Below are 24,690 nucleotides of genomic sequence, written 5' to 3' on the forward strand. Positions count from 1 at the left end.
TAGATACTTAAATCAGGACATCCACAAAGACAATATTCATTATTGTTTGTTTAAACACCCATCATATTTTTGGATCAGAAAACCGATATAAAACTAAATGACAGAGTTATGCGCTTAACCAAGCAAACTGTTTTTGAGTTCATAAACAAGATATAACAACTAAAAATGATACATGTTCACAAAGTAGACATAAACGATGTATGAAATGATTGGCACTCCATCTCTACCAAGCTTTAAATTAGATTGGCGCTTTGTTGAATGCTTCAACTGCTATTTGGCAGAAGACTCCTCAGTCCTTGACGAAGCATCACAGACGTACTTTGGTCTCTTTATCGGCACCCTAAAGTCAATCAAAGAACAAGTGCAATTCATATTAACTGTAATATCAACGATTTTGTGCTATTCAAAACAAGTGTCATTTCTCAATCAATACAATTTCTTTTGCCTTGTGGAAAAAATGCAAAGCCAATTTCTAGAGATATGCTCCACGACATCAGGCACCAATTTTGAATCCAAAAGTATATTACATGATATTATTTTCATATTTTTATGCAGAGCAAAACTGGAAAAGAACGCAAAAGGCTAATATTCTTATGCAGCGATGGTCATTGTGGTTGTTCCAGATATAGTTGGATTGAAAAATTTTGAAAACGACTACCATGGCATTCAATCAGTGATGCAAGCCTTAACTCATCTCTTTCCCATCCCAGAACTATCACTGTCGACTCATATTTTCCTGCTGCTCAAGATGACCCAATTTCAATGAACAAACTTACCCTCAAATATTTCAATCTACAATAATTATATTCGAATTTTCCTAAACTTTTGTTTGGTTTACCGTAAAACATGAGTGATATTAGTTTACAACTGGGCATCAAACAGAAGGGGATGGACTGCATTAGTAAAGGAATCTTTCTAGGATATCTTCATGCCCTCGCATTAATATTTCTTCTTGTTCATTCGTTCGGTCTGATTATGTGAATACGAGTATTACTTTTCATGGCCATTTTAGCTGTTGTACAGTATCTTTCTAGGACAGTTCCTGATTACTGTTGTTCCTAACATAAACAAGTAAGCTCTCTCTTATATGAATTTTTTTTAAAAAAATCAAGTAACTTAACAGAAACCATATAAATGTTCCCAGCGAGTTTTGTAGTGCATGGTTTTCTAGGATTACGTACCAAAGTTAACAAGCCAATACATTGGCTGGTACTAGTTTGTGTTCCCCTTGGCAATTTTAGTTTTTTTTTTCACTCGGCTATCTAGTCCCTCAATTTCATTATATAAGTGCTACCTCTGTCCCGAAATAATTTTAATTCTAGATTGTTTAGCATATATTAAGGTTTAAGAAGAAAAACTATGATACCCTTCGTTAAATGGTGTATAGGTGAGAGTGTGAGGGTGATTGAGGGTGGAATAGTGAGAAATTTGAATGAGAGATGATTGATGGAATAATTTGTACTCTAGAGTGATAACTACTTTGGGACAAATTATGAATCCTACAAATACAATTATTTTGGGATATAGGTATTATGTGTGTGGTTTTACATTTTAACTCCATTGACAAAATTAAAAGTGAAGTTATTGCAATATTGTTAATGTGGACCAATAACCTACCAGCTTATTGTTAAAATGAACAGGTAACCTTGAATGCCCTTATCACACTACAGTCATCAAGATTCGTTATCCTAGGTGATGTATCATCCTCGCCAACGTTGGATTTTTTTTTCTTTTTGGGGTTGGAGGAGTAATTATGTTCTACAGTACTATAATGGTACATAAAAAAAACAAGTTGATGTTTCAGCACCAATTTTTCTCTATTGTTTCTCTTGAACATCACAACCCATAAAAACTGACTGACAATGTTTCTATTCGTTCGTATCATCATTGTTGTTTGCTCGTCAAAAGGCATTATTAACTACTCTACGACTAATAAATAATAACCAATTGGTAGTGTGACAGCATAGAATTATATGAAGTTTCTACCCGATATGTTTCTTCTTACCACTAGTTGAAGAATTTTCTAGAAAACTATATATATTTTTGGGTGCTTGACAAGGCTATCTTTTGTTCTTAGATGTGTCTAATTCATGAACCATAATCTGTACACTTATTTAGCTTTCCTTCAATATACAGCTCTTATGAAATATTCTAGAAAAAGAACTCCACAAAGAATATAGTGTTACTTGATCAATAGAAATCAAATATATATGCAATTCAGTGAAGAAATAAAAAAAGGGAATATCCCTAAAATAGGAACATAGAAAAGAGGATGTAAAACTCTTCTTACCATCTAGATCCAATGAGATCTGGGATGCGACGCTTGGAAAAATATCTGAGGGTTGCAACTGGGGCAACTCCTTCTTGTTGATAGATCCGAGATGCGGCGATGGGCATCAGATCTGAGGGTTTCAATGGGGCTGGGGCTAGCCTTCGCCTAACCTGAGGTGGGACATATGGCATCGGATCTAAGGGTTTGAATGGGGCAACTCCTTCCTGCTTGTGGATGCTAGGTGTGATGTACTCCACTATATCTGTGGATTTCAATTTAGATGGCAATGCCTTAGAAAATGCAAGTCATACGAATTCAACCATGCTGAGTTTTATGAATAATGAAATGATATACTTTGAGCCAAAGGAAATTACCTGGTGAGCTCACTTGTGATTTCGGTGAAATCAGCTTTGGTGGGGAATAGCATGGTGATGACACATCATTGGAAGGTGATGTCAATGGTAACAATCGGGAAGGAGATATGTTTCCAGACATTGATCTTTGATCCTAATGAGTATTACTATATGCTGCTTCTTTGGATCTAGAACAAAAATTTTCCCTTCATCCCTTTGTACCTATAGATTTGAGTTCTTCGCAATAGGGTGGCAAAGGTGTCTAAATACAGGCCAAACAACAAATGTTAGAGCTAGATATCATGAGTAAGAGAGGCGGGGGAAGTATGGTAGAAGAGAAAGAGGAGACAGTGGAGAGGGGGAGGTGGTGTTTGGCGGCGCCGTGCCTGAGGCTAGGGTTTTTTTTTTTTTGGAGAGCAAGCGGGTGAAATATATAGTAGTAGTGCAAAGCAAGCAAGCCACATGTTTTAGATCCAATGGTCAAAATTTCAACTAGCTTAAAATGGGTATTCCCATTATGATTATTTACATACTAGACCTTGTTTGGCAAGAAATGCAAAATAAAGCACATAATAAGTTACATGTATGGGACAATATATAAATTTCATATATTGGTATGATAATCATTTTTTTAGCTGTACAGTCAATGTGCATGTCATTTCAGGAATCTCTTTTACATACTAGATGCAAAAGATACTCAAACTGTGATTCAGATTATCTTGGGTGAATAGGTGGTGAGGTTCAATGCTTTTGGTGGATATGATTGTGTTAAGGCTCACTGATCACTTCTCATAGATCATGTCCAGGCAGCCGCCGTGATCAATGGACCTCAACTGGGAGGACCTAACCATGCAGCAGCTTGACCTACAAGCTTTGGTAGCCAAAATCACAGAGGAAGAAGTCCTGGCCACAATAAAACAGATGTCATGTGACAAAGCTCCAATGGCTTCACCGGTGCTTTCTACAAGCACTACTGGGAAGATATTAAGCACGACCTCGTAGCAGCCATCCGCGCTATTGGAAACCAAACAAATAACACCCTAGGGATCCTAAACACGGAAAATGTGGTACTACTGCCAAAAAAAGAAGGCATCGACTCGCTTGCCGACTACAGCCCCATAAGGTTGATCCACGGCATCCCGAAAATAATCTCAAAGGTTCTATCCATACGTCTCTGTTAACGCCAAAATTTGGTAAGCCCCTAAGAGAATTATAACATCGCCAATAGTCGGATTCCTGCTATATTCGGTTAAGGAAATTAATCTATTAAAGGAAGCTTATCCAGAAGTGACCGAGTGATGCGGCATGGCAAGTTATCTATTAATTAGGAATAGTTTGTTGTTTTCCTTTTATCTTTAGGAAAGTTCCTTTCTTGTCCTACAAGGACTAGTATCTCCCCATGGGTATAAATATGTACACCCGGGGTCATTGTAAATTATCTCTCAATCAATACAACTACTTTCGGCGTATCGCCACCCTCTTTTCTGAGGTTTTTACTTATCAACCGGTGGAATTTGGCACCTGATGCAGAGATGTATCGGTTCAGTTCGATCTCCGGTGAAAGGGTAAGTCCTACGTTCCGCCGGCCCAGACAATTGTCTCGTCTACGTCGGCGTCGTTCAAGGCTGCATCAGTACATTCGACCTCTTGGATTGCTCCGGTTTGGATGATATATTTGTCTACCTATTTATCATATGTCTTAGTTAATCTAGTCTTAGTATCTCAATTTAGCTCTATCGGTTGTCTCTCGCTTTAGGGTTTCTGTCGGTATCGGCTAAATTGTTTAACTAGATTAGATTAGTTAAGGCATCTACCACCCTAAAAATCAGTTAAGGGCTTGATTGTCTAGATATTATGTTTCTTTTCATACTTAGTGTTGCATCAGTTAAGTTTGATCTACTAAGTCGTGTTTAGAACCATAATCTCTAGCATGCTTCTTGACTGCTAATAAGGGTTTCATCGGGGTTTCAGCCGATGAGGTATCTAGATGTTGCATCGGCCTACAAGGATTGCATATATAAGTTGGATTTAACCAATGACAACAAAGGTTTTCACTGTTTATCTAATCTTGTGGATTTTATGACACCGGACGTCCAGCCGATGTATGCTTTAACCTTCGGATCAGTGCTTATTCTATCATATCATTGCTAGCCGATTGGTTTCTACTGGATTATATGGTTGCTTTCTTGCATTATCATCGGCTGATTGCCTTTATATTGTTATTTACATCAAGCGTCAGAATATACATTGGATATATAGCCAATAGCTCCAAATACTATCACTATCGGCTGGTATCAGCATAGGCTGGAATTAATCTATCGGCTTGTCGGCCAATCGGCTCATTGATCCGTTGTTTACACATCTTGTCAGTTGCAGGATCAAACTGACTGGCACGCCGCACCTCACCAAGATTTGGACCTGCACTGGATCTAAGCAGATCTCCTAGGCCAGTGTGTGTTTTTCGCATCAACAGTCTCCAACCTCACATGAGCACTCTCATTGCCAGAAATCAAAGCGCTTTCATAAAGAAGAGGAGCTTACACGACAATTTTATGTATGTGAGAAACATGGCAAGGCGGTATAATCAAACAAGAACATCAATGCTCATCTTCAAGCTAGACATTGCAAAAGCTTTTGACACCATCTGATGGGACTACCTTCTTGAGCTGCTGACACAAAGGGTTTTCCCGTGGAGATGGCGAAACTGGGTCACCACCCTATTCTCTTCCTCCACATCAAAATTCCTGCTCAACGGGACCCCAAGGCTGCCGATCACACACGGTCGTGGTTTAAGACAGGGTGACCCCCTCTCGGCACTCCATTTCATACTAGCCATTGACCCCTCGACAAGTTGCTTGATAATGCGAATGAGGCGGGACTCCTGACAGCCCTAAACGGGCGCCTGCCTCGACTCGGGACCTCCCTCTATGCTGACGATGTTGCCATCTTCCTACATCAGTCAAAACATGACATCAACAACTTCAGCCATTTGCTTACAATGTTTGGAGAAGCGACTAGCCTGAAGACAAACCTTCAAAAGACACAAGTAGTGCCAATAAGGTGCGACAGCATTGATCTTCAGAAAATCCTACATAACTTCCCAGCAACTATAAAGAGTTTCCCTATAAAATACCTTGGCTTACCCCCTCTCAATTTCGAAACTCAACAAAATCCACTTCCAACCTATCCTCGACAAAGCAGGCTCATGCCTAGCAAACTGGCAGGGCAAGATGATAAATACGAAGGACAAATCGATGCTTCTAAAAACAGCCCTCACAGTGCTACCGACCTACCACTTGACAACCCTAAAGGTGCCGGCAACCACACTACGTGCAATGGACAAGCTACGGAGGAAATTACTGTGGATGGGAGGAGATAATATGTCGGGGGAAAAATGCAAAGTAAGCTGGGACAACGTTTGCATGCCGAAGGACCTAGGCGATTTGGGAATCATGGATTTGTCAAAGTTCGGGAGAGCTTTGCGTCTTCACTAGCTTTGGGTAGAATGGTCGACTGACGAGCCGCCATGGGTGGGGACGCCAATTCCATGCTATGAGGTAGATAGACAGATGTTCAATGCCACCACAGAGATTCGCCTGGGAAACGGAACTAAAGCCTCATTTTGGATTTCGAAGCGGCTTGCTGGCCAAGTGCCAAAAGAAATTGCTCCACACATCTTCGTGGTGTCAAGAAGAAAAAACAATAAAGTAAAGGAAGCCCTAACAGGCGAGAGATAGACAAAGGACCAGTGCATCCAAGATTTCAACAAACCAAAGCACTTCCAGCAGTTTGTGGAGATGTGGTAGAAGATACAACGAGTAAGTTTAGTCGACGAACAAAGAGATGAGATCAGATGGCAACTAACCGCTTTAGGGAAGTAGTCGGCAAAGTCAGCTTACAAACTGCAATTCGAGGGCATGATGGCAAGACCGTACCGGCACATCATATGGGAGCCTTGGGCACCTCCTAAGTGCAAGTTTTTCATGTGGCTAATTATGCAAAATTGAGTGTGGACAGCTGACAGGCTACAAAAAAGAGGATGGACAAACCAGTGGATATGCTCCTTGTGCAGAACGAGACCAGAATCAGGAATCCACCTCCATAGGAAAATGTCGGCTCACAATTCAAATTTGGGAGGCAGTGCAGCACTTGACTAGCTTCGACCTCAGGATACAGGAGTAGGCAAGCTGTGGCGCGGGGAAGCAATGGTTGCTTTTCCTCACTTCCACCCCAGGTGTCCCAAAGAAACTTTTAAGAACATTGGCCATCTTGATCTCATGGATGATCTGGAATGAGAGGAACACTAGAATCTTTCAGCATGTGGCTCAAACACCAACATTAATCATCTAGACAATCAAAGACGAGGCATTACAATGGCGAAGGGCAGGAGCCCAAGACCTTGCAGAGTTACAGCCTTTGGGAGAGTGATTTTCTTGAGCTTTCTTTTGTGCACATTGGCTCTCTTTGACCATGTCAAGTACATTTTTTTTTCTGAGGCCTAGACCTCAACTCTACTCTATCAATATATAAGGCAAAATCTCTTGCCTTTCCTTCAAAAAATAAAAGGCAAAGATGAAAGTGCTTAGGCTTTCCTGCAAAAGAGTGTGCTGGATTTTTCACAATTTGGTCCTTTTGAAAAAATAATTTCGCAAATAAACCCCTAAAAAAACTTATCCCAGAAATAGTATTTTTTGGGGTGCCAAAGTCGTTGGCGCTGTCATACAATGGGACGGCGCCAGCCTCCTCCTGCCACTGTGGTGGGTTGGTGCTGAGGTGGTAGGGGGAGTGTTGGCGGTTATTAAATGCCGATTCTATACCGCCAATATATGTATAAAGTTCAGATAATAAAACATCCAACATATTGATAGGTGTTAAATCTCACATATTCCACAAGTGTTGGTGTTTATTTGTATGCAGGTGCTAAACCCCGAAGTTGGGAGGAAAATCAGACTAAAGTGAGGAGAAACATGTATCCATACAAGGATGGGTTGTAAACTTCATCAAAATATCAAAGACACAGTCCAAAACTCCGAGAAATGGATAGAGGAGGACTAGGGGAGGAGATGGGCCAAAAGCCAGGTAGGGGGGCCCAGCCCAGGTTCGGCCGAACCCCCTGGTTCGGTCGAACCAACATCTCAGCCATTCAGGCTGGGGTTTGGCGTGGACGTCCCAGATGCATCCCTGATGACGGTTGGAGGGCACTTCGGACATTTCCCCTTCACTAACCGTCATACATACCCCTATATAAGGACATCATCTCACTCACTTCAACACACACTTCCAAGCTTGAGTTGAATTATAAGAGGCTCTATTGTACTATATTGTATACTAGAATAGGAAGAGAGTAGAGTAGAGTAGAAGAAGTCGGAAGAATTCCGGAGTTGTCGGTAATCTTCTCTCATTTCTTTTATTCTGTTTATTACTCTGATTTCAATATAATATTCTTCATGAGTAATTTAGATTTATCTTGTGAGAATTATCTCTTGGTTAGTTCCTAATTAGCATACGGGATTATTGTTCACTATAATCAACTAAAATATAGTGATTGCTTTGGTGAGTTATAAACACTGAAGTAGATATTAATTGCTTAGATGTGGTGTTTAGGTAATTGTTATCCAGTAATTGCTACGTATCCCGTAGTACGTTTGAGGTAGGTGTAGAGGTGGTGACAGCCCTCGAGATCACTTAAGTCCTCCCTGTCCGGGTACGTAGTAGAGAGATATCTGGGAACAACGCGTTGCCAGTGCCTGAAGTATTGCGTTATGATTAAAGTTAAGCTTTCCCTAGACACTGTTTCTCACCAGTAAATCCTCTCTATCCTGGCCTATCCTTTGCTTGGTGTCTTGGATGAACCGAAGGAAGAACTGACCACACACGTTCCCTTGGATTCGATACCCTTTGGAATACTCTGTAGGGGAAGTGCAACATCGGTATATCCGTGCGCTTGCGGATTTTATCTGTGATCATAAGAATTACCAACAGGGAGCGCGCCACATGTGGGTGCCCCCTCCCCCCCCCCCCCCGGCTGTCGCCGCCATTTTTTCCTCTCGTCTCTAGTGTAGAGGAGAGAGAGAGATGTGCATTTTTTTTTATATTTGTTTCACACTTAGGAGCACACAAGAACCAACCATAGAAAAAATAAACTCAAATGGACAAAATATTTCACTTATACAATTTTTCAAAGCTCTACCGAAAGGGGGACGCTCTCTCCCCTCTCCCTGCTCTTCGTTGTTTTGGTTTTTCCTATAGTCCCAAAAAAAGTAGATTAGATTTCGAACAATCTTAGCCTTTCTTTAGAGTAAATTTCGCAAAACTACATGTTTTATGGTTTAAGTTGCAGAAAACCATACACATTTTGACACTTGGCACTTAAGTACATATATGTTGGTAGTTTAGTTTCACAAAACCACACTATCGACGAATAGATTCACCTGTGAGATGACGTGGTTGTTCCATCTAGGATGAGGACGTGGCATCCTATTAATTTCGTGCGATTGCTGGTAATAGGATGCCAAGTCCTCGTCCTAGGTGAAACAGTTAGGTCATCTCGCGGGTGAATCCATTCATTGATAGTGTGGTTTTGTGAAACTGCACTACCAAAATATATGTACTTAAGTGCCAAGTGTTAAAGTGTATGCGGTTTTCTGTAACTTGGACTACAAAAACGTGTAGTTTTGTGAAATTCACTCTTTTTTTTTACATAGGCTTTGTGTTTTTTTTATTACATTCGGGTGTCATTTCTTAAAACAGGCGTAACTTTCTCATACGGACTCAAAATCAGGCAAATAATACATCCACGGATAGCTACAGAAAAAGTTACATTCAATTCTCCCTTGTTTTGCCTAGTTCGGCGAAATTAGAATCTCCAAATTCTGCTTGCAAGATTGTGTTTTGAGGCGATAAACTTTTCGGCAGAGCTTTGAAAAATTCTACAAGTCACATATTTCGTCCATTTAAGTTTATTTTTTCTATGGTTGGTTCTTGAGTGCTCCTAAGTGTGAAATAAATAAATAAAAGTTGCACTTCTCTCTCTCTCCTCTACACTAGAGACGAGAGGAAAAAATGATGGGGGCAGCGCTAGCCACATTGGCGCGCACCCCCCTGCCACCTCAGCACCGACCTACCACGTTGGTAGGAGGATAGCGCCAACAACTCTGGCACCCAAAAAAGGACTATTTCTGGGATAAGTTTTTTTAGGGGTCTATTTGCGAAATAAGTTTTTCAAAAGGACCAAATTGTGAAAAATCCAGAAAGAGTGTGCAACATCATCTTTAAGAAATAGTCCGTTTGATTTGGTATGGCCGTTTACCAGCCATAAAATGCAGGATGGATGCCTTTTCTAGTATTCACTAAAACCTTGCAAGCAGTTGCGTGAATGAGATAATTCCATACTGGTGTATTCGCACACCGGGCTATCCATCTCATCCTTGCATGAGCAGGCAGCTAGTTTCCAAAAGCTCACAAGCCTTGACGGCACTGCCTAGTCAATGTTTGATAAACTTGTATCCACGGGATGGATAGACTCACGTAAACGCATGCTTCCCCTGCTCATCACACCTACTCTCCTCCCCTCTACCTTTTTCTCTTCCCGTTCCCTGGAGTCGCATGGAGGGAGATCCGGCATGAGGGAGGTTGCCGACCAGAAGCACGATAGGGCCACAGTATGGGGTGCACTCAAGCGATGGCGGTTCGAACAAGGGGCTGTGATGGAATGGGACATGGCCGCCTGCTGTGATGATAGTTGCAGGTGTGGCTAGGGATGACGTATGTGGATGAGGGCGTTGTTGGAAATATAGTCATAGTTCTGCATGTTTTAATTCAGAAATATAGCATAATAAACATGACATGTGAAAACAATGGTAGTTCTAACATAGTGATAAACATGAATATGCTACCAGAAATAATAGCATCTAACAACATATTTAACACTGCTGAGATGACTAGTACAAACCCGGAGAACACTCTAGATCCAGAGGCAATGGTGTTGGTGTTGTCGCCATCGTTGTCGTTGTCGCTCCCTTCTCCTCTGTTGCCGATGCTCTCCTCCAATGCCGCTGCTCCTGGTACTGGTCAACATGTTGCAAAGGGTTGTCGATGTAGAGGAAGCAATGTTGAGAGCATTCACGCAAAGAACGTGCTCCCCAAAAACTTGATCGCCTACCTACCAATGCAGTTACTCAGGTGGATGGTGTTCCAGGGGCATGCTCGTCCTAAGTACCCGTGCGTGCAGGTACTCAAAACCAAGGAGAGATAAAGCTGCACAGAAACAGAAGAATAGAGTGTCTTTCGAGGGAGAACCAAAGAGATGGAACAGAGGAATTAACCCCTCCATATACGCCGAAGATCCCATGCACAGGTGCGGAGTTCCGGAGTCCTGCTCATCTCGAGTACCCATACGGGCAATTACTCAGAACCAGGGAGAGCTGAAGCTACGAAGAAACAAAAAAGCAGAGTATCTTCCGACGAAGAACCGGAGAGATGGAACAGCGGAAGTAATCCCTCTGTCTACCCCAGAGATGGGATATAACAAGACAGACGTGATGGGATTAATCAGTTATGTTTTTCCTCATAAAAAGGTAGCTCGTTCGCATGCACACCACACCTAGCCCGGCACGTGCGTGCGGTGGCATTCCTACCACCACCTCAACCGCTCAACGGATGCTCTCATTTAGCATCCTATTTAAGTTGAGATCCTTTCTCATTGATTTCTAATGTGGTATTAAACTCTTAACTTTAATTGTAGGCCCTTGGAATTGCTAGGATTAATTTGGGCCTAGCCCATTTAATTCTAACAATCCCAACCGAATTTCAAGGCTCAATGTTATCGGTTTTGTTTATGTTTGTTATACCAGTGTTTCAGTAGAGACTGTTAAGTTGAACTTCCACCTAGAAAAGCGGCTACTCCTGACCACAACTGAACATGGACTATACCTTAAATTGTCAGTCTTGTGCAGTCAAGCTTTACCCAATTCCTTAACCGATACTAGGTTGTCGATAGCATCCCCTTTGTTTGGAGTGTATAAATCATACTCCAAGAATTTTCATGAGTATCTAGAGATTATCCAAATCTTATATAGTGTGACTAGCAGTCGGACTCATATAGGTGTGTTATTTCTCAGATGTTCTGTAGGTTAACATCTCTGCTTTAAGAAAAACTAGTCAGGTCATATTAAGGTATGCACCAACCTACCATACAGACAAGGAGAAAAGTACATCAAAGAAATGAGTCTTTTTAAGGGTCTCTCCCCCAGCCACCCAATAGCTTGTTTCACCATCCTAATTCATGGGATCCCCGATCACATAGGACAGGACACCACTATTGTGTAACTCAAGTGAGTTTCAAGCCCATCTCACTCAATGCACTGTCCATCACATTACGCGATATGCCCTTAGTGCACTGATCTACCAAATTTTTAGCAGTTTAGATATAGTCCAATGCTATCACTCTAGAGTTTTTCAGCTTTCTTATAGAATTCAGTTGTCTCTTTACGTGCCTAAATTATTACATGTTGTCTTTCGAACTGTTCACCTTAGTAATCAACGTTTGATTATCAAAGTTCATTAGGATAGTCGGAACTGGTATTTCAACCGCTAGCAAATCCATCAGGAGCTCACGAAGCCATTCAGCATCAACAGTGGCAGTGTCTAATGCTGTCAGTTATGCTTCTATTGTTGACCTCGTTAAGATGGTCTCCTTGCAAGACTTCTAGGAAATAGCGCCACCTCCTAGTGTGAACACACATTCACTTGTGGTTTTTATCTCATCCACATCAGACATCCAATTTGAATCACTATAGCCCTCCAGTACTTTTGTATACCCAGCATAGTGAATTTCATAGGTCACAGTGCCTTTAGATAGCGCAATACTCATTCCAGAGTACGCCAGTGATCATCTCCTGGATTTGAAACAAACTGGCTCAACTTTCTCACAGCAAATGAGATGTCAAGTCTCATTGCACTAACCAAATACATTAGTGAACCAATGATTTGAGAGTATCTCAATTGATCTCTTGTTATTCTTCGGTTTTTCCTTAATAACACAATAGGATCAAAAGGAGTAGGAGTTGGCTTGCAGTCACTATAACCAAAGAGACTCAACACTTTGTCCACATAGTGGGATTGTGGGAGTGTAACCCCACCATCATCTCCCCTCAGTAGCTTAATGTTAAGAATAACATCAAACACCCCTAAGGCCCTGTTTGGTAGGGCTCCAAACTCCAACTCCTAGCTCCAAACTCCCACTCCAGTGGGAGCTAGAGGTCATATGAAAAGAGTTTGGCTACCTTGCTTAGCTCCAGAACTCTTGAAACAGAGGATGGGGGGAGGTTGACAATAGTACCCATGTGGTTTTTGCCGTTTTCTTGATGTATGACTGATAATTGTTTATTTTTCTTTAGAATTAAAGCAACATAATTGTGAGGTTAAAAATAATTGACATAATTAGCAAAAGCACCCTATTGTTCTCTTGGTTCAGATGTGAAATTTGTATGATAGTCTACCATTTTGTTCTCATTTCAATTTGTATAAGCACATGATAATTTTTCACATCTACATAGTTCATATACAAAAAAGAATCACCCACAACATACATGCAAAATCGCCCTATTGTTATTTTGGTCCAGATCTGAAACTAAAAAAAAATGGAAAAAGGGTTGAGGGGATTACATGCTCGTTGCCTTAGCCGCTAGCCATGCACCACCTAACCGCCGCCAAGCCGCCACCGTCGGCCTGTTGCCCGCCCGAGCGCTGTCGTCATCCTGCTACCCGCCGGCAGCTCCGCTAAGCCGCCACCGAAACGCCGCAGTCAGCCTGCTGCTCACCACCTGTTCGCCTGTCGCCGCTTGGCTCGGTGGCTGGGAGGGTTACGGGAGTGAGAGGTGAGGAGGTGTGTTGGGATAGGTCAGTGGTAGTTTTGCACAAATATGTTGAAAAATTAAAAGGTATTGGGTCTTTTGGATAGAGTGGAGCTGTGGAGTAGCAAAACTCCATCACCACCCCCCTAGTTCATTTTTATAGGAGCAACTCTGCTAACTCTACTCCAAAAATACGAAGGATCTGGACCATTTGGCACAGCTCCGGCTCTAGGTAAGTTGGAGTTGGGAGCTAGAGTTGTGCCAAACAGGCCCCAAATATGTCATCTCAAAGCTTTGGGATAGAAAGTCCTTGACCTCCTCAATCACATTGAGACTGGTCCCAAAAATCAGCATGCCATTGAAATATAAGCACAAGATCACTCCTTCTCCCTCACCATAGCGGTAGTACACGCATTTGTCAGTTTAGATAGTGGATGTCAGAGTTCTGTCGAACTTTCTCATGCCACTGCTTAGTTGTTTGCTTAAGGCTATATAAAGACTAGAACAACTTGCACACCATTTCCTCTTGACCTTCTAATACAAACATGTCTAGTTGATCCATGTAAATATCCTCCTCCAACTCCTCATTAAGGAAAGATGTTTTAATGCCCATCTAATTAAAAAAGAAGACCATGAGAGGTTGCTAGAGCAAGTAGTATTCGAATCGTGGTCAACAGAGCAACTGGTGAATTAGTATCGAAAAATCCGCATATTCTTTTTGGGTATAACCCTTGGCCACAAATCTTGCCTTGTACTTTTCAATTGTAGCATCAGGCCTAAGTTTTTTTCTTGAAAACCCATTTGCATCCTACTTTGCACCTGTCAAGACGTTCAACGACTTTCCAAGTATCACTAGACATAATTGAATCCATCTCACTGTAAAGCTTCCTTCAATAGTCAACGTCAGCACATAATGTCTCTTCAATGGTTATTGGAGTGTCATCCACAAGGTATACAATGTAGTTATCACTAAAAAACTTTGCAGTCATTTGTCTCTCGCTCCTTCAAGTGGCTACAGTGTTATTTTCCTCAGGATTTTTCACAGGCGTCTGTTCATCGTGTTCTATCGGCACAAAAGAATCAAAGGGTAAAATGGGTTCTTCACTAGAAGTGCTAGGTGCATCTTTCATGTGAAATTCATTTTCAAAAAAGTAGCATCTCTGAACTCAAAAAATTGTTCCAACACGTATGTCAAGTATTCCATTTTAGATCTCGTATGCTACTTCTTTTCTTATTGCCAATTTCAAGAATCGACAAGTTGATTTTTGTTTACTACTACTTGTGACAGCTGCTCATCTCAGAATTTTTTCCCCTGTGGATTTGTGTACAGCCAACATTAAACCACAAGTGGCACACAAATAAACCATGCATCGATTCACCTGCAAGCTTTTAAATTTGGATGGGGCACCAAATTGTTGCAATGACTTGTCACTGTTCTCGGTTAACATCTGGTTTTGTGATTGGAGATACTATAACAGCAGGCATAATAGTAGACTGTAAATCAGCTATAAACACATGTCGGCATAATAGTAGACTTTAAATCAGCTATAAACACATGTCGAGAAAATAAAAGAGAAGAGAAAAGAACATCAGACTACATATTTGTAGCCAGCTGCAGCATAAACTCCAAAACACAATGTATGTATGACAGGTAGAATCATATATTAATATTGTATAGTATATGTTCGTAGATAACTATCATATGAATTAATTATAGATAAATTAGAATTAGTAGTTGGCTATACTATTAAATTTGCTATAATAAGTAAACCCAAATGGTACCAACAGCTTTATAGTATTTCTCAAAACCTGTGCCCAAGTATACAATAACACCTCTCAGTCAGATGCGCGTTCTACAGTTCTACCCCTAGACCCTGTAAATAATCCATCTTTAGGTCAACTGCAATGAACACCGACGCATCGAGGGCGGTGGCACTGTGGCAGTAAACAGCTGGTTAATCATTTCTTAAACCCTGAGCCCCGGAATCAACAGGACCCCAGATCACCTCTTCTGTATGTAACCTCCTGCGAATTTGACCCTCTTGTTCCATGATCCGAGATCAGAGAGATTGCGACTGAGACTTCAGTAATTAACCCCTAAGCATGTTCTATGCTTAACTTTGAAAGTTAAAAGCTTGTCAAGATTGCTGCAAGCTTTTGCTTCTTGATGCCGGTGCTTCCGATAGGACGGTTTTTATGTACGCCGAGGACGCCGCCGTTGATCTGTGCCGCGACGCACGCTGCCCAATCACCGATCCGTTTCTCCCGTTAGAAGTTGGAGGCGTCGTCGTTTTGCTGCTGCCACGCCGTGGTGGTGCCCCAGCGACCAAACGCCCAGGCGGGCGCTCTGCTGCAATGCTCACGAAAGCCAACAAAAATTGTTACAGTGAACGTAAAAAGACCACAAAAGTAATTTGATTCGATCCAAGATGTACTAAAATTCAATTCAAGTTGACTTAAATTCAATTCTAGTTCTAAAATCAAGCAAAAAAGAAAGATAAAACAAAGGGAGAGGCGATGCAACGCACCTTCATGCCCAATGCTCCACCGGCGGTGGCGGAACCGCTTGAGGACGCCGCCGAGAGCGACGTCAAGCGCGTCGTCCATGCCGTCGCCGAGGCCGTCGGGCGACGAGCCGTACACCAGCCTGGGTATCATCTCCACCACGCGCTCCCGCATCCGCCGCACCCGCCGCTCGCTGTACCCTTCCAGCACGTCCCGCACGCTCACGTTGCCCACCCGCAGCGCCCGCCGGTCGATGAACACCGACCACTCCCCCTCCTCGCCGCGCGGCAGGAACCACCGGTACGCGTCGTACGCCGTCCTCCGCCAGAACAGCACCGGCACGGCGCCGGCCACCATGCAGTCGAACAGGGACCGCCGCGTGAAGCTGTCCCCGCGCGGCTGCAGGCAGAAGCGGGACCCCATGAACAGCCTCATCACCGCCGCGCCGTCGTCGTTGCACCGCGTGCCCCGGCAGTCCACGGCGCGGCAGCGGTCGCTCCCGGCGTCCTCGCACTCCTCCAGCAGCACGTCCCTGAAGTCGTCCGGGAACCCGGAACGCGGCGCGCCGGCGAACCCGAACAGGTTGCGGCGGTCCAGGGACAGCACGTGCTCCTGCCACGCGCGGACGTCGGCGGCGCGCCGCGGGTGGAACCCCGTCGGGTAAGGGACGCCGACGTCGAGCGGGTCGAGGCGGTCGCCCTCGATGACGAGGCGGGTGACGTTCTCCATCCCGGGCATGAGCACCAGGTTGGTGCCCCACCCGTCGGCGCCGTACCGGCGGAAGTCCCACGTGATGCGCCCGAGCGTGATGAAGTGGTCCCACCCGCCGGACTTGGCGAAGAACGGCTGCCCCCTGAGCCACCGGAGGAGCCGCGCGCCGGCGCGGTCGCGGTCGGCGACGGTGCTGTTCGGGCCCCACAGGTGGCTGCCGACGTCGAGGCCCGCGTAGAACGGCACGTAGAACGCGGTGGCGAGCGACGCGTCGATGGTGCGGCACCGGTGGGACAGAAGGCGGCGGTGGACGATGACCTCGAGCGGGAACTGGTCGGTGTTGTACCAGTTGGGCAGCGACGCGTTCGGCACGACGGCGGAGAGCGCCGGTACCTCGGCGGCGGGCCGGCCGAGGCCGCCATTGGAGAGGTAGGGGCAGAAGGAGTACCACGGCCACAGGCGGTCGCAGTGGGCGACGAGGTCGTGGTTGAACTCCGGCGGGAGGTCGTAGACGTAGATGAGCCCGGCCTTGCACTCCTCGGCGTCGTCCACGGCGCCGTTGGCCCAGGTGCTGTTGCTGCGGCGCGGCGCCGGCAGGAACCGGGAGCTCGGGAACGTGAGGAGGGACTTGAAGAGCACGAGCTGGAGGGCTAGGAAGGCGGCGAACAGCACGGTGGCTCGCAGAAACGCCGACACCGGGGACGGCGGCGTGGCATTATTGGTGGGCGATCCCGGCAGCGGCGAGGTGGGTGGCGATGTCGGTGACTCCGGCATTGGGAGGTAGAGGTACTAGCTTGAAGGGGGAGGCAGTGTCAGTGTCAGCGGCCAGTGGTAAGCAAGAATTTTTCATCACTGTCGTTGGGAGACGACTTAAGGATGGTATCGGTTGTTTACTGAGGACGGTGTGGAAAAAAGCAGGGATGGCACGTGGAGAGAGGGTTGATAAAACTACGTGCATTCCCGTAAGAGGAGTGGATCCAAAGCAACGTATCGAGGCGAGGATCCTCTACCGTAATGCTACTATCATTACCGTGAGTAATACGTGGTCTATCTTTCTATTGTCTCACATGTGTGTAATGGTAGTGCAATTAAGATAAAGAATGTGAACCCATTCGAGACCAAATAATCAGGTGTTGCAAATGATTATTATGAGATAAATTAGACGCGGAACTAGAGTTCCTTAGGATATGTTCTGTGTTCAGTGTCAAAATGAACATTTCTAAAATTTGGCAATGCCGAGATTTTAACAAGTTGATAACATTAAAGTGTTGATAGAATAGGCTAAATATGTTGTCAAAATTTCTTAGGCATTATCAGTGTTTGATAATGAATTAAGTACATATATGTGTTTATCAATTTTTTAAAAAATATATGGTTTAAAATGAAAACATGATAAATGTGCCAGCGAGCGGCAAGAGGAGCATCCAGTAAAATTGAATCTGTTGGTGTCCTTGAAAGTAGAGTCTTCGATTCTCTCTCAGGAGTCGGGACGGGTGATACTGCCCGTTGCTGTGTTGCTACTTGCTACGGAGTAAGCACGGAGCGAAGGCTTGGATTGCGTCCAGCATCCGCTCACACAAATTTCGAGCCCAAGATATAGGTACCAGTAGTGCAAACTGCAAACATTGGAGCTACCACTCGTTGCCTGCCCGGCTGGGACAAATAAACCACTGCTTACGATTATAAATGGCCGCGACATGGACATGGACACATGGAAGTTGGGAGCGCATATAAGACTGCGAGGTTCACGATAACTCATCAGTCATTCAAGTGGTGAATTTTGTTGTCCCACTTCTCAAATCAAACAGGCTGTAACGTCATGGGAATGGAGAAGGTTTAATTCAAAAAATAGGGGATCCCCTAGGAATTAGGCAAAACTCAGTGGTATTAAGATAAGAAGACCAATAACTCAAAACGCACATAAGAAATTTTGTAATTAAACAACCAAATCAGAGAAGCCATGGCAGGTTGTAAATTCTCTCACCCACGTGATACGCTTCTCCTTCACCAATACCCAAGTTGAATTCAGACCAAAACGAGTAAAGAAACGTAGGCCAAGGCCCAATTGACACATGAACGATTAATCATCCGATGGCCACTGTTAGCCTCATAAGTCATAACCTCTGCTAGCCCACTGTTGCAAGGGGTTTAGTAGCATAAGCATGTTCAAGGTGAGCTCTATTCAAAAACATAACTTGGAAGCTATCCATTGCAAACAACAGTGCAATCTTCCTCTTTCCAATAGTCCAAATCACAAGAAATACGGGCATTGATTGATGTTTCCCGAGAAATTAGAAATTCAGAGCACAGAAGAGACGCAGAATTTCAGGCCTCAAAACAGACATCGACGAATCTCAGGGAACTTCCTATGGACAGAAGAACGACACAAGATGGTGTACTATCATCACTTCTTTTTCTTGCCACCTTTCCCCTTTGAAGTCCCTGCAGTTGAAGAAGCTGCTGGTTCCTGCTTCTTAGTCCTGCCATGATGCTTGGGGACTAGCTCCGCGATTTGGATCATCAGCTGCTTCTCTGTAACATTAGATTCTTGTGTCAGTAACAATGTGGGATAGAAAGAACATAAAGCATGTCCAACATTCATCATGGTGATTATCTTGTTGCACTATAAGACTTCAACAGTGTACAGCCAACAATGGAAGTAACTAGGTGAAATCCTAGTTAAGAGTATTTCAGCATTAAAATGGCAGGAAAAGAAAAGGAAATAGGTTTCTTAAGTGATTGGAATAACACTAAAGGTACCCTCTGTACTATACTGAAAAAGGAAAAGAGGAAATAAGAACTTTTACAGTGAGAAGTGACATAGAAGGTGTTAAAACAAAATGCAGAATAACATTAAGTTCTAGTGTATAGCACTACAGCAGCAACATGTTTCCACCAACCTCTCAAAACTTCATGTACAAGAACATTGTTCACCCTACCATGGGATAAGAGTTAGAGCATATTTCCTTGTTATCTATTGGTTGAATTTGTCAGGATGCCCTATTTTAAGGAGAGTTCTCATCTATTTTGACTTTTTGAGTTAATAAACAAGTTGAATTACTCAAAGTTACTCTCCATAGTCCAGTCCCTCTCTACCCCAATTGGCAACTCTCCTGTAAGCATCTTTTCAACCCAAAACCCATTGCCACCAGTCACTTTTCCATGGTGCTTATCATGATGAACTAAAGAGGTCAGACACATCGATACACCAACATTAAACAGTCACAAAAGGAGTTTAGATCAAAACTACAGAGTTTCCTCCAATGTAGTGGACGCCGTTTTCTCCAAATTTCCTCAAATGCACTTGGCAAAAACCAAACCAATTATTCAGATAACAACAAAATTACCATGGAGCTGGCTACGACGACTACAATTTCATTACTGTTGCATAGGCATGATCTAACATAGTTAGACTTCACATAATCAACTTGCACTACATGTCATGACCCGAGGCCATGACGGGATAAACACCGCCGGGAAGATAGCCGGGCGGCGTCAGCTCCTGGAGAAGGGATGTAGATTTAGGCTAGGGAGAAGAACATTGTTGGGAGGGAGAGATTAGACTAATTGATATTCATTGCTTAATGGACACAATCCCATCCTTATATAGAGAGTACAACTTGACCCCTAAGTAAGAACTTAATCTTATCTTATCTCTAACTAACTAATAATCTTATCTCTAACTTAACCGGTATGGGCTGTCCATGGGCCATGGCCTTATGGTCCAATGCCCATGACACTACAATACAGCATTAACCTTGCACTGAAAATTATTGTCTCCAAAAGGATGAAATACAAAAAAACTCAGACAGTCATAGTACCACAGCAGTAGGTCCATAGTACCTGGTATGTGCTCTACAGAAGGTAAGAGATGCATTTTGCCAAACCCTTTAAAGCCATGACAAAACCAATTTTAGAACTTGTGACTGTGAGGGATAGAATTTGCCTTCTAATCTAAGTTAACACTGTGCATTGTAACAAAATTTATTGTCTATTGTTTCATTCAAGCAACATAACCAACTCTCGAACCAGTAGAATCTGCAGAGAGGCAGATGACAGCATTACCTATCTTACTATATCTTCTCTAAAAATTTTCATTACGTTTGATAAGATTTTATTTAGGGCTGGATGCATCCAACTTTAGTTGCTCCTGAGAACAGCAAACCTCGTCTTAAGAAAATTCAACTTTAGTGGTTTATGGAAACTTCACGCCAAAATGATATGACTTCTGGCAACTGGGTGCAAAAAAACAATCGTATTTAAAAATCCTCATGATTGTGTGTGACCTACACTGAGAAGACTTGTGATCAACATTCAAAGTCAGCCAAGAGAATAATGGGAAAAGACATGAACCTTCTTCTCCTTCTTTTTTTTTTTTTTGCAAGGAAAGACATGAACTTAAAAGTATGCCAAGAGAAGGATGGCAAAAGACATGGCCAGAACATAGAGTAGAGCATAATATATGGCAAAACGCAACTCATGCCACATGTAAGTACTTTGAAGAAAAAATATATTATGATGCATGTTCACATCCTAGTTCAACATGGTGATTAACTCTGCTTAACCATTCTTAACTCTTTTAATGTGCAGACATATAGTTCAACTAAACCCATTTCTTTACTTGCTCCTAAGTCATCACTTTTCATAACAAGTTAGTTATTAAGGTGACTATTGAGGATATACGATACTACTTGTTAATGAAATGCAAATCGACATGAGGGTGCTGGAACAAACTAGCAACATAAACTCATGTAGAAGATTCATTTATGAATTTGGTTGTTAACTGAAAGAAACTATCAGCAGAATACTAGTACAACAGAACATTAAAAAATATATATGAATATTAAATGGCCAGTCACTGATTCTGCATTTGATTTTTACGCCTTATCTAGCAGTAACTACAAAGCTGAAAATATCCTAAACTAATTGTAGAATATCCTAGACTAATTGTAGATCCGGTGCCTTCATCTATTGACCAATACAGTAAATCATGAAATGGTACAGCAAGAAATTCAAGCTAATCGTATCTATGTGAGCCATAAGGTGACAGACTAGACCAAACTAACATGACCAACTAGGCAAGGCAACTACCATTGCAAGGCATCATACATTTGGTTCTGTTCATTCTAGAATGGGTTTACTCCTTGCTATTAATTTAGAAGTGTAGTGGCATTCAAAGGACTACTGTTACAGAAGAACTAATATTGTGCTATTTATGATGATTTGAATCATGGGTGAACTAAACTCAGCTGCAGAATAGCTCAGTGATGCCACAAGAAGAAATGTAGCAACAGAAAGTAGCAGATGAAGTGAGGATGGCACATCTAACGAATTTGTTATTCTTCTGCAATTCATGTTTCGTTTCTTCTCAATAAGCAGATTTGCGCTAATAACATCTGGAAAATATTGTATGGGCTAGGAATCACATTGGACAAAAAAATTCAAGCGTCTTCTAACTGATAAGAGTGTGACCTTTTTACCAGAACCTATGATTAGTGCCATTGAAAGGACTTCTTACAAGACGCCCTCTAACAAATGATTCAATAAAAGCAGGAACAATTTGAAAATAAAAGCATTGGCCCATCTCATGTGTAAACTTGTCTGCTCTAGTATCCGCAATAATAGTCGAACGGGAATTAAACCCTGAGCTCTATTCAGTCATAAGCATAGTGACTAGTTCCATTCACCAAGACTGCTTCCAGAAAAAAAAAAGTTCCCAGTGCTTACTTGTTTTGATTGCAGGATTGACTGGGGAGCCGTCATCCTTCTTGAGCTGCACTCTCACCCTTCCCACCTGGAAGAAATCTCGTGGATACGCCTTATCCAACTACGCACAAGATGAGAACTTCAAACATGAGCACATAGACAAATCGAAGGAAGAAACAAAGGGAACAGGCAATCCCAAACCGATAAATCTGAAAAAGAAAAGGAGAAAGATGGGGGATACTTCGATGGCGTGAGGGATCTTGAGGTGGGAGCAGCAATCGGCGATCTCGACGCAGGTGGGGTCGGGGCAGGCCTTGCCGGAGGCGATGCGGCGGCCCTCGGCGACCGTCTTCTTGGAGTTGAGGTACACCGGGTAGATGACGTTCCACTTCTTGATGCTGCTCCTCAGGTCGCCGCCGTCCATCTCCGCGCGATTCCGGTCGAGCGCCGCGCAGATCAGATCCTGGTCCAAGAAGCAAAGAGGGAGCAGAGGACTCGGAGGTTAATTCGGTTTCTTTGGTCGCGGAGGGATGAATCTCGTCCCCGGATTAGGGCTCGAGGGTCTATAGACATGGAAGGGAGGTTTGATGCGTCATGCGTACCGGGGATGGACTTTCGAGTTTCGACCCAAGCAAGAGGTTGACGAGCTTCCGACTTTCAGAGTCGAAGGCAATGACAGGGAAACAGGGACTAAATATTTGAGGAAATTTTATTAAGTAAATTTCAGAAAACTGCATGTTTAGTGATAAAATTATCAGTTTGCTATAACATTAGCGACATGTTTCAATTTGATGTAACAATAGCGTGGAAAATTATCACAAACTGCAATTTTTACGTTATATGCTGCTATAGTACAGCTACAGTTTTCTGAAATTTACTCAATTTTATTTTAGGTCACTTTTTTATTATCAAAGTTTCGCTTTGTATCATTTATTGTTCACCGATGTTTTTATTTTAGATCGGTAAATCTTATCTTTGATGTACTTTACATCATCATAAGTGTCTTCTTAAGCATACAAACGATTTCAATTTAGATTTTGCCTAGAGTTAAAACTCATTAATAAATTTAGATATTCTCGAAAAGTTATCCTACGAGACAAATGTGACACTTTGGTAGAGATGTGAACATAAATCCACCAAACCTATTTATGAATATACTATATTCAATAGTTCTGGATTGTAACGGGAATTCCAATTAGGTGGCACTCCCTCCATTCCATATTATAAACATTTTGGTCTCTCTATCTTTTATCTATATTCACTAACATTCATATAAATATGTGTATATATACATATATATGTGTATATATACACATATATATATGTATATATATATACACACACATATATATATATATAGCATATACATAGATCCATATATGAATCTATTCAAAACCAAAAATATGAAACAAGGGAAGTAGTTCCAAAGAGATGTCCTGGTAAGTGTGGAATCGTGATGCTAAGTTGTAACGTCCGCCTCTCCCAGGCCGAGCCCGCTTACATCTGGTAGCTTTCACTCATGCGCACTCGGAAAGATTTTCCCGATCGGTTACCCATCCCTAAATTGCTCCAGGCCAAGCACTCTTAACCTCAGAGTTCTTTAGAGATCGGCTTTCCGAAAAAGAAGTTGCAACTTGTTGATATGAGTATTCTATTAATCATATTAAGCCCTAAACCGGGATGTCACATAAGTCTTATGAAAACTGAAAGTTTCGGTTGGGACTGACTTTTCCAAGTTTGGTCCTCTATTGGCTTTAAAGGTCACCTAGAAATTCTAATTTGATCTAGAATATCCTATCAAAATATATTGAGAAATTCCAATTAACCTACTAAAAATTCCAAGTTAGAGTTATCTATATGAGCTTAGCGTGACAAAGTAAAAATTCTGATTGAAAATGAAAATTTTGGATTGTTCGACTATATGAGTAATAGGTAGTACTTGGTGGTGGAGTGTTCACCCCCCCCCCCCCCCCTCGTCTTTTGAGAAGTTGATGCTCCGTAAGCTGAAAGAAGATTTCTAGAGCCTCTACAGCTCCCTCCGATCCATCTTTGTAGAGACTTGACTAAAAACTAGCGAGTTAAGTGACAGATTGAGAGTGGTTAGTACAATAAGGTTGCAAATTTGTAAGTAGAGATACCATACATAGCTAAGGGTGAGACTGGTAACAAGTGCAAAGGAGGGAAGAGAGCATACCAGCTATCAAAGTAGGTGGTCAGTGCATCTTGTGGAGATAACGACGACGGTGATTTCATATCAAAAGTACGAGGTTATTAGCAAAAGTGTGTTGTT

At 42.6% G+C, this 24,690-nt stretch overlaps 2 protein-coding genes and 1 long non-coding RNA gene across 5 annotated transcripts; all 3 read right to left on the reverse strand.

The window, feature by feature from the left end:
* Positions 1-3,014, reverse strand: LOC107281387 (uncharacterized). The gene is made up of 3 exons (XR_010742183.1): positions 2,647-3,014; positions 2,291-2,534; positions 1-340 (listed from the first exon to the last, which is right to left on the reverse strand). It is a non-coding gene; the product is annotated as an uncharacterized lncRNA (long non-coding RNA).
* Positions 3,015-15,204: 12,190 nt separating this feature from the next.
* LOC4340956 (xyloglucan galactosyltransferase XLT2) lies at positions 15,205-17,610 on the reverse strand. 2 transcript variants are annotated; one of them, XM_015787218.3, is made up of 2 exons: positions 16,007-17,571; positions 15,205-15,828 (listed from the first exon to the last, which is right to left on the reverse strand). In XM_015787218.3, exons 1-2 carry the CDS (start codon positions 17,466-17,468, stop codon positions 15,617-15,619), a joined length of 1,674 nt encoding a protein of 557 aa, XP_015642704.1. In that variant the 5' UTR covers positions 17,469-17,571; the 3' UTR covers positions 15,205-15,616. The 2 variants fall into 2 exon arrangements, with proteins under 2 accessions (XP_015642704.1, XP_015642705.1); XM_015787219.3 differs by having other exon boundaries at positions 15,251-15,825; positions 16,007-17,610.
* Positions 17,611-18,697: 1,087 nt separating this feature from the next.
* Positions 18,698-23,065, reverse strand: LOC4340957 (signal recognition particle 19 kDa protein-like). Of its 2 annotated transcripts, NM_001423985.1 has the most exons (4): positions 23,003-23,065; positions 22,642-22,863; positions 22,422-22,521; positions 18,698-19,226 (listed from the first exon to the last, which is right to left on the reverse strand). In NM_001423985.1, the coding sequence occupies exons 2-4, from the start codon at positions 22,822-22,824 to the stop codon at positions 19,099-19,101; spliced, it is 411 nt and encodes a 136-aa protein (NP_001410914.1). In that variant the 5' UTR covers positions 22,825-22,863; positions 23,003-23,065; the 3' UTR covers positions 18,698-19,098. The 2 variants fall into 2 exon arrangements, with proteins under 2 accessions (NP_001410914.1, NP_001410915.1); NM_001423986.1 differs by lacking the exon at positions 23,003-23,065 and having other exon boundaries at positions 22,642-23,001.
* Positions 23,066-24,690: the final 1,625 nt, after the last annotated feature.

The sequence above is a fragment of the Oryza sativa genome, chromosome 6 (genome assembly GCF_034140825.1).
Source record: "Oryza sativa Japonica Group chromosome 6, ASM3414082v1".
NCBI lineage: Eukaryota > Viridiplantae > Streptophyta > Magnoliopsida > Poales > Poaceae > Oryza > Oryza sativa.